Genomic DNA, 10,400 nt, shown 5'->3' with positions numbered 1-10,400 from the left:
AAATTTTAAGAGGATGAGAGGAACAAGCTATCACTTCTGGCTCCTTGGGCGAGACTACAACTCCCATGATGCTCTTCCCTCATTGTTGGGGTGGGAAATTAATTCCCATACATAAGCGCCGCGTTGGAAGGGATCCTGTGGGTCATCTAGTCCAACCCGCTTTAATGCAGGAATATAGCCCACTTATTGGTATTGTCTGCCTGTTCTTTATTGTTTCTGTCTGTATAGCCCGCCTTAGCTGAACTACGGAAAGAAAAGGAAACCCCAGTGAAAACACTGCGGAAGTGGGGGGTGGGGTGGGAAGTCAATTTCTTTCTTTTTTAATTGAAATTTAACAAAATTCAACAAACGCAAGTCACTTTCTGAAACAGTTGAAATGTAGATTATTGCAGAAATGTTTGGGAGAAAACACGCTACAAATGCAAAGGAAGGAGCTCAACGGCGGAGCATCGCAAGCAGAAGGTCCCCGGACCCCGGTTCAACCCCCACTGGCGACTCCAACCAGCGTTGCGGAGAGAGACTCCCTGCCTGAAACCCTGGAGAGCGACTGCCAGTCAGTGTAGACCAGGCACCCCCAAACTTCGGCCCTCCAGATGTTTTGAACTACAATTCCCATCATCCCTAACCACTGGTCCTGTTAGCTAGGGATCATGGGAGTTGTAGGCCGAAACATCTGGAGGGCCGCAGTTTGGGGATGCCTGGTGTAGACAATACTGAGCCGATAAAGCAGCTCAGTCTCCCTTAAACGTTGCTCAGAAATTGAGGTTAAATACAGCGCGATTTCCTCCGCTGTCATTCCCCGCGCGGCCAATTGGGGGGGAGGGAGTGGGGGGGGTCGAAAGAGTGACGTTCTAGTTCACGTGATGGCGACGGATGCGGAAGCGAAGATATGATTGGTTGGCGAACAGGTTGCCTCTAGGGGACGGTTCTGAAAGAAGGCGCGAAAAAGGGCCAGAGAGACGGTTAGGGAGAGAGAGAGAGAGAGAGAGCGCTTGTGACGACTGACTGAGGGAACATATGCGTGAGGGAAGAGAGCGAAACGGGATTTGGCGTTTGTCTTGAGGTATCTTTAAATGGTTTTTTGGGGGGGCGGCGGCGGCGAGAGAAGGCTAACAGCGTCCGGGTAGGCGGCGGGGGAAATTCCTTTCGGGGCGCAGTTAGTCAACGTGGCTTGAAAATGAGAGTTATCTGACCGGACGAGTGACGGGGAAAGCTTGTGAAATGGGAAGGGCGCGTTGCGGGTGTTGTGTTTCTTGAAGACTCGGAATTTCGCCCAGTTTTTAAAAGAAGGTCGGGGGCACAGCGGTGTTTTCCTAAATTAAAATCAGGGACTTGCTTCATGAGGCAATGTCGGTCAAACGGTGGCTATTTTATTTATTTTAAAATGTGTTTCTTTCAGTGGGTGGATTGCTATTGGGTTGTTGTTTTTTATTTTGATTATCTATTTTGTTTGTATATTCTGATTTTGTTCTGTGAACCGCCCTGAGACCTTCGGGTGTATGGCGGTATATAAATTCAATGAATAAATAAATAAATAAATAATAGATTTAAAATTATAACTTTTGTTAGTCGCTTTATCTTGCCCAGGGCAACCCAAAGTAACTTGCAAAACAAACCAGCATTAAAACTGAATGAAAAATGAAGCAATATATTCCCGAATCAGTGGGTGTTCAGTTCTCTTCTGTTTATGGTGGGTAGCCTAGTTTTTCTCTCTTCAGTTTTCTCCAATAGGTGAGACAGGGTGGGGTCTGGGGCACATAGTTTATTCCGGCCAGCATTCATGCCCTTGCCACCACCCTGCAACTGGTTAGGTGTATTTGTGGCCTTCGTCAGGTTTTCCTGGTGCTTCCTGAAAGGTAAAGGGACCCCTGACCATTAGGTCCAATTGCGGACGACTCTGGGGTTGCGGCGCTCATCTCGCTTTACTGGCCGAGGGAGCCGGCGTACAGCTTCCGGGTCATGTGGCCGGCATGACTAAGCCGCTTCTGGTGAACCAGAGCAGCACACGGAAACACCGTTTACCTTCCTGCCGGAGCGGTACCTATTTATCTACTTGCACTTTGACGTGCTTTCGAACTGCTAGGTTGGCAGGAGCAGGGACTGAGCAACGGGAGCTGACCCTGGCAAACCGCCGACCTTCTGATCGGCAAGCCCTAGGCTCTGTGGTTTAGACCACAGCGCCACCCGCGTCCTTAGCCCTTCCTTAAAATGATGCCATTGCCGCTCCCCTTCATCCATTTATAAGAGAAAGTGGTGGGAGTTAAAAGGAAAATGAAAGAGTAGCCTGTAGTGCAACACACTTCTATTGAAGATGAATATTTCAGTGCTACATGGTTTCTAATATATAGGAACAAATTTATTCGTTTATTATCATTCATTTAATAATGATGTTAAAAGTTATTAGTAATATTCAGGGTTTGTTGATAGCAACAATAATCCTTCTGTGAGAAAAAGTGTCCAGTGATCCTGCTGATCCTCATTTGTTCACCATATACTGTATCTACATAAAAAGTACGTAGTTATGCTGTGAGTGAAACATGCATATGATTGGGTTGTAAGGTTGCAGTTGTCTGTCTTTTTAGCTGAGAGTAACTTAAAAAAAAGTAGTCACTGGGTTGAACTGAAATGTTACTGAATTTGCAGAATAAAAGTCATTCTTACTTGTTCATCTGCACACTTACGGTGGGTGTAAAAGTCCCCTCTACTGAATAGGCCTTATTTCCAAGTCAGTCTGGGCTACCCATTTAATAGAATCTTAGGTCTGAAACTGTAGTTTAGGCCTAGAATGCTAGACTATTTTAACATGAAGCCTTTTAATTTTTGAAGGTGTAGAAGACATTATGGATTCTTCCGTTCCAAGCATTGCGGAGGTTCGTGGCATATTGCTGGCTATGCAGAAGAACTTGGAATGTCCAATATGGTATGAAAAAAAAAGTGTTCCCTTGGCTTCTGATTCAAAATACAATATCTAAAGACTATCCTTAGAACTACTGTTCTTTGAACGTGGCTGTCACGGGGAACTATGGTTAGTTTAACATCTAAAGCAGAAGCTTTTGATCTTGTGAAAGAGGACTGGGAAGATGAGAGAATGTGAACGCCATGATTTCCTGTAAGGTTTCAACTGAGCCTGTATCTTTCAGATTCTTTTTTCTCAATTACTCTTTATTAGTTTTATATATGACATCCAAACAACACAAAAAATCACAGTAAGCCTTCTGCCAGTTGCAAATGAGTAAGAAGCAATGAAGGCACTTCTCCATTGCCCAATCAAGCTTTTTATCTGAAAGTTTATAGTATGTGTGAAGTGCTTTTTCATAGAATGTTCCTGCCAGCTTGCTGTATTTGTGCCACATTGTTCAAAATTGACCCTATATGAATGTGCAATGACTTTCCTCTGGCTTATTTCAGTCTCTGACCTCCTGTGTCTCCTTATGGCACAACTGCAGTATTGGTTTGAACCAGCTGAATTGTCATAGGAGTCCTCTGAGGATTGCTGTAAATATCAATGAAGATGCTAGGATTTTTTTTATTGGAGATCTCTAATTGCTTTAAAGAATTACTAGGATTCCTTGCTTGGGAATTGCAGCAGTTAAATAAGCTTGAAAATCATTTAGGATTCTAGTACCATAGCAGGCTTTGGTCAGGTAGAATATAAAGCCGTGGTAAAATATTATATACATTTATAGTGATGTTCATAGCTAAGAGTTGGGTTTGCTATTTTTGGATTGTAGAATAGTGTCTGGGTCTTTGGTGATTTCCTCCTCCCCCTTCCTATTGCTTTGAGTTTGAGGGGGTCAGCTTGCATGATACTTGAGTCCCTTGCAGTTGCTAGGGGCCTGGACCCAGCAAGGGTTAAAATCTAATGGGGGGATTTGATTGTTGAAGTAGCCAGACCTGCGTCTTGGTGAGTGAATGGGCCTAAGCATGGTTGTTAGTGTAACAAAAGAAGTGGCTTTGTACCAGAGGACAAATGAGTGAGCCCTCTCCTTTACCTGGCTGGTGATGAGAGGGACAATTGTCAGATTGGTGTGAGAGAGAACTGGGCTAGAAGCATACAGAAGCTAGAGAGAGTCATGCTTGATTTCTACTTGAGTCCAAGGTTGTGACTGGGAGAAACAATAGCTCTTGAAGTGTTAATGCTGTGAACCCCTCAATCTTGCGCTCAGGTTGCATGTGTGTATAAATAAACCATATATCACAAAAACACTACAGTCTCCACCGTTCCTCATTCCAAGGAAACGAAATCCTGGGTATGCACCTGGAAACCCTGGCATCTCACACTGCTGAGAGATTGGGTGACATGCAACACTATGCTGATGCTAAATACTTGTTGTCATGGCAGCAAACACTTGGGGGCACCAAAATCAAGGACATAACTGTTACACTAGAAAATGCAGTCCCAGCATCAGACACTACTAATATGCTTCATGTTTGTTTTATTATGTGTATTGTATTCTCATGGGATCTTTGAATGTTTTATAAACCCAAGCAGATACTTGTCATCCTGACAAGACAGAAGTACTGTTTTTGGGGGGTGGGGGGGTGGGTGGGTATGGAGGACTCCCTGGTCCTGAATCGGATAACTGTGTCCCTGAAGGACCAGGGCCGCAGCCTGGAAGTCATTTTGGACTCACAGCTGTCTTTGGAGACACAGGTCAATTCTGTGTCCAGGGCAGCTGTCTACCAGCTCCATCTGGTACACAGGCTAAGACCCTATATGCCCGCAGACTGTCTCACCAGAGTGGTGAATGCTCTAGTTATCTCCCGCTTGGACTACTGCACTCTACGTGGGGCTACCTTTGAAGGTGAGCTGGAAACTGCAGCTAATCCAGAATGTGGCAGCTAGAGGGGTGACTGGGAGTGGCCGCTGAGACCATATAACACTGGTCCTGAAAGACCTGCGTTGGCTCCAAATACGTTTCTGAGCACAATTCAAAGTGTTGGTACTGACCTTTAAAGCCCTGAACAGCCTTAGCCCAGTGTACCTGAAGGAGCATATCCACTCTCATCATTCAGTCCTGACACTCAGGTCCAGCTCTGAGGGCCTTCTGGCAGTTCCATCACTGAGAGAAGTGAGGTTGCAAGGAACCAGGCAGAGGGCCTTATCAGTAGTGGCGCCGGCCCTGTGGCATGCCCTCCCATCAGATGTCAAGGAGATGAGTAACTATATAACTTTTAGAAGACATCTGAAGGCAGCCCTGTTTAGGGAGGTTTTTAATGTTTGATGTTTTATTGTGCTTTTAGTTCTGTTGGGAGCCGCCCAGAGTGGCTGGGGAAACCCAGCCAGATGGGTGGGGTATAAATTATTATTATTATTATTATTATTATTATTATTATTATTATTATTGTATTTTATTTTATTTTGAGAATCACTGCAGCTTGCCAAAGATGTTCAGTTAAGCTCAGTTCAGATGTTGTGGACAAACCATAGACTGAGCATCAGACTGAGGTTTGGTAAACCCTTTCACTTCCTGATTTGCAATAACCACAGTTTTCCATGATCTTCAAATCAAGCAGACTATGGTTACTGATAACCAGAGTTATCTCCAAATCAGAATTCAAACACTGCTTTGAAGTGAATGTGTCAAATTCTTGTTATTGCAGTTACATCACAGTAAATGGTAGATAACACAAAACATGAAATGGAAGAGGGAATTGGTGTGTGCAAGGGGAGGATGGGGCATATGACTTCATAGCACATTCCTGATGGCCAAATTATGATTGGGCTGTTATGTCACAATTGAGCCATACCCTTGATTTTTATATCAAACCAAGAAGACATTCCGTTATCAGACAACTGCAAAAAGAGATAATTCAATACAGTACCAAAAATACAGCAGTACTACCAAATTGGGAATTTGCAAGTATGACCTGGAAGTATGTGGGATGTGTGTATTAAGCATTTTGCTGAAAGAGCAGATGGTTCCTGAAATGGATATTTATTATTAAAGCTGGGTTGTTTCAAAAAAGCAAAAAATCATCATGGGCAGTTTTTCCAATATCTTTCTTAAGAGCCTGAAGCAATAGTTAATTCGGAACCAACTGTGATGGGGTGGAGGGTGGGGGTTGTCCACAGATGTCACTTACTAGCTCCCTTAAAAATATCCTTATGGCACTTTAAATATTAACAGATATGAGCTTTTGTGGACTTCAGCCCACTTCGTCAGGTGTTTAGTTAGCAGAAATATATACAGTACATAAATGGTTATAGGAGGTGGGGGGGAGGGAAACAATGGGCCCAAAATGTCATGTAATGCAAAAAAAGATACAGCCTGTGCCATATCTATGCAAAGCTCAAACATACATACAAGATAAGCAGAGTGACTTCAATAGCAATATGTGGCATAAAACGCAATCTAAATTTGCTATCCTGATTTCCTCATGTAGCAGGAGAGAGAACCTTAACTTCAGTTGTGTTCTAAATGGATAGAATCAAACTTGCTGACAGACGTTCAGAAGTTTCATGCTGTTTTTTTGTTAAAGAACTGACTTTCAAGACAGTATCACGGTGGCCTAGGAGAGTGGTTCCTAATTGGTGGTATCCAATGATACTGGATATTAAAAACAATTTCTTTAGAATCCACTGGTATTAGTTTAGGTGGCATTTAAGTCCATAGCCATCTCTATTCATCTCTTTCTGGTTGCTGGCCTATTATCTCTCCCTCATTTCCTTATACTGTAAATGTGCCAGATTTATCTTTGAAACCTGCTATTCCAGGGGTGGCCAACTCCCAAGAGACTGCGATCTACTCACAGAGTTAAAAACTGGCAGTGATCTACCCCCTTTTTGAGGTTCAGGTCAAAGTTGTTGAGCTTTTTTTAGGAAGGAGGAAGGCCCACTGGGGGGTGGGTCAAAGATGTTTTTAATTTTTTTCAGGGAGGAGGTAAAATGTTAAGCTTTGTTTTCTAGCTTTGATGCTTTATATTTTTTCCCCCTAGCCTGGAGGTAATAAAGGAGCCAGTCTCAACAAACTGTGCCCACATCTTCTGCAGGTAAGCCCTTTCTTCAGATTCTGCATGTAGAAGTTTCAAGAAATAGTTGTATGGAAATTACTAGAACCATGTTGCTTACATAGTACAAATGTATTTGGCAATATGCTTTCCTGCTAGAAAGGTTAAGTCATCAAACATGCTTATCTAAAAGTTGGGTCAAGCCAGATTCCTTTCACTCCTGTGTAGTACTTTGATCTCTTCCAATAATATAATCATCATCATCATCATTCCTCCTCTCCCCACCCTATACAAACCACTTCCTCTCCAAAAATCATTTTGGAACAATCATTTTGGAACAATTTTAAAATATTTTTTATTGGTTTTCCATAAAACAAAAACATACAAAAAACAGAAAAAAGAGGAAAAAAAAATCTTATTTATATCATTTATCATAACAATGTCATTTTGGACTTCCCCGACACCCCCCACTCTGGGTCCCTTATAATAACCATATAGGCAATGTTCACAATTACTATCTTAAACCTTATTATGACTTACACTTAATTTTTCTATTCTACTTTACACATTACAATTTTCTCCTTTTTATTACTCCACTATCCAAATCTAATCCTTTCCACTTTCCCATTATTTTATCTTATATTTCTTCCCTTAGCTTAATATTTTTACCAGAAATGTATTTATAATTCAAATCTTAAGATTCTCTTCTCCTTTCTTAACTATCAATATTTAAATCCATTCCCCCCCCTTTTGCTGGAGCCAAATTTCCCAGACATTTCAGCGAATTCCTAATGTCAAACCAGTTTCAGACCGTTTAAATCCATCCATTATAATATCCCTTTATAAATCACCCTATTCCCACCCTTTCCCACCAAGCCCACCAAATTTGTTTCCACTTCTTCTGCCGTCTCTTCGATACTAAGCCTCCACTGTCTTTGCGTTGTTCTTTAATTCTGTGGATCGAAAGCAGTCCTTTGCATTGTCAAGTTCCAGTCGGACTTCATTCCCCCCCCTTTTTCTATCCAGTTCACAGTACAGACCCTGGACTCCCTCTCTCACTAGGAGTCCAGCAGTATACACTGTTTCTTTTTTGAGGCCTCCTTGTATCCAACCAAAGTCCTGTTCCACATCTCTCACTTGTGGAACATTGTATCCTTCGTCTTCTTCCTCTTCTTCCAATATTTGTGTTTGCACATCTTGCATTTCTTCTTTGTTCATTGGGGTCATTTCTTTCTCAAGTCCATTTTCTGCACTATGACAATCACTCCTTTCTCTCCACAATTTACTAGTCTTTCTCAGCTGCTTGTTTTTCTCATCCAGTTCCTGTTTAATTTCAAAGAGCACCACAAAAATCCTTTGCCAAGTCTTGTGATGATATTGTTGTGGCTACAGCCATCTTGGGTATCTCAAATTTCATATGAGTCCAGCAGATTGTACGGCCGGAAATGGCAGGGATCAAATTCCATCTTCTCTATCACCATTTTTAAGTCCAAACTGGATATATTCTTCCTTTAAAAACATTTCCCCCAAATTTCTAGAGTCTTAATCAATACTTCCAGTACTCTTTAAGCAAATTCTTTATTATTGCCATATTCTGAACACCATTCACTGACCCGTCCGGGAATCCGGGTCCAGCTTCCAGAGGGACTTTCTTTTAAAAATACCATAATTTTGCAGGATCCTCCACTTAATTCAAGCCTCTCCCCTGTGCCTGCTACAGAGGAGGGTTTTTAGGTCCACTTTCTAGTAAATTCAAAACATCCCACTTTATCAGCTTAGGGTTAGCTCATTGCATCACAGTCTCTCAAAAGGGGGCAATCGACTTCCTTTTTAAATCACCCCCTGTAGCGAATTCTTAATTTTTAAAAATTCTTTTTCAAAATACAGCTTTTTGCTAACAGGTTCCAATTTAGAGTCCTTACTTGAAAGAAGGAAGGAATCCACTGCTCTCCGCTTCCGGCACGTAGCTTCACTTCGCGAGGGTGACGATTTCGCTCAAGATGGCCCCCGCGACTACCACTCAAACTCTCTCCGGGGCTCTAAGGCTTACCGGGGAGTTGAGGAGTCGCAGAAACAGGGCGCCGCTGAGTCCTTCATCCCCAGAACGCACAATCTGGGGCTCTTTTGGGGTGGCACATCACTATCACGCCTTCCCCCACCCCACAGAGCCGGGTTGCCTCGGAGCTTGAGGCGAACCCCGCCGAACGGCGTTAGCGGTGGCCGGAAGTCCCAATCTTGTTGATTTGTAAGCTTGTTATATCTTAATCTTAGCTACCATACTGGAAAAATTCTTATTGTTATTTCTGATTCATTACTACCTATAATTCACTGTGACTTTTTGAATCCTTGCTATGTTTATCCTGTGCCTGTAAATTACTGCACAAACTTTGAATAGTAATATTTTTTTAAAAAGGATGAAGCAGAGACCCAAAAAGTCATAGAATCATTTCTACTTCCTGAGGGAAGGACTTGAGATAAGCAAAAGCTAAGAAATTATGTAAAGGAAGCAACATTTTAATACACTGGTAAGCATGGAGAGCTGGTATATTGATACTTTTCCTTCCTTGAGGTCCAGCTGAGGCAGGACCACATGCCTCTGAAACTGTTGTGAGTAAGGAGTTTGTTTTGGCTCAAATTGGCAAAAGAAAGCAGTGGTGGTAACTGAGCTTGACAGAGGTACAGTGGTGCCTCGCTAGACGAATTTAATTCGTTCCAAGGGTCTTTTCTTATAACGAAAAATTCGTCTAGCGAATCCCATAGGAATGCATCGATTTTGGGGGGATTTTTTTTTTGCCCATAGGAACGCATTAATTGAATTTCAATGCATTCCTATGGGAAACCGAGATTCGCTAGACAAATTTTTCATAAAACGAATTCGTCTAGCAAGGCAACCTCCGCTTGAAAAATCCTTTCGTTAAGCGGAAATTTCGTTAAGCAGGGCATTCATTAAGCGAGGCACCACTGTATATGTCATGGTGGTCAAGTCAACAAGGCTTAGTAGGGTGTCCCGCACTTCAGATAAAGACCAGTATTAACACCTAGACTAACACCTATTTCCTTTTTCTTTTCTAGTTTCTGCATGTTTAAGCTCCTTAAACAGAAGAAGGGTGTGGTACGGTGTCCACTTTGCAATGCCAAAGTCACCAAAAGGTAAATTCCTCATAACAAAAATTAATTAGAACAGGATGAAGCAACTATGCAACAAAGCACACTGTGGTGCAGACCCAGGATAGCAGTTTCAAAAACAGGCAGATAACTAGAGCCTTCAGCAACAAGAACTCACCTGTGGAAGAACTTTTAATGCCTGAAGAGAGGCATGGCTATGGTTATCTCCCCACCCCATGGCAATTAAGCTTGAAAACTGCTCCTGTACATTTTTCAAATCTAATTACTGTTATGAGTGTATGAATGCCTTGCTGAATGAGTCTTGCTATATGTGGGGGAGTGTG

General features: G+C 42.4%; 1 protein-coding gene across 3 annotated transcripts in view; it reads left to right on the top strand.

Annotated features, from left to right (window-relative positions):
• The first annotated feature begins 980 nt into the window (after nucleotides 1-980).
• Nucleotides 981-10,400, top strand: part of BRCA1 (BRCA1 DNA repair associated) — a 46,481-nt gene continuing 37,061 nt past the window's right edge. For 2 of the 3 annotated variants that reach the window (XM_060282280.1, XM_035136493.2), the window contains exons 1-4: nucleotides 981-1,063; nucleotides 2,827-2,920; nucleotides 6,940-6,993; nucleotides 10,024-10,101. In XM_060282280.1, coding sequence (XP_060138263.1) covers nucleotides 2,841-2,920; nucleotides 6,940-6,993; nucleotides 10,024-10,101 — 212 coding nt within the window. In that variant the 5' untranslated portion in view covers nucleotides 981-1,063; nucleotides 2,827-2,840. Of the gene's footprint in view, nucleotides 1,064-2,826; nucleotides 2,921-6,939; nucleotides 6,994-10,023; nucleotides 10,102-10,400 lie in introns of those variants that run through there. The other variant, XM_035136495.2, reaches the window with a different exon arrangement.

The sequence above is a fragment of the Zootoca vivipara genome, chromosome 13, assembly GCF_963506605.1.
Source record: "Zootoca vivipara chromosome 13, rZooViv1.1, whole genome shotgun sequence".
In the NCBI taxonomy this organism is placed as follows: domain Eukaryota; kingdom Metazoa; phylum Chordata; class Lepidosauria; order Squamata; family Lacertidae; genus Zootoca; species Zootoca vivipara.
This window is presented reverse-complemented; position numbering and strand designations above follow the sequence as displayed.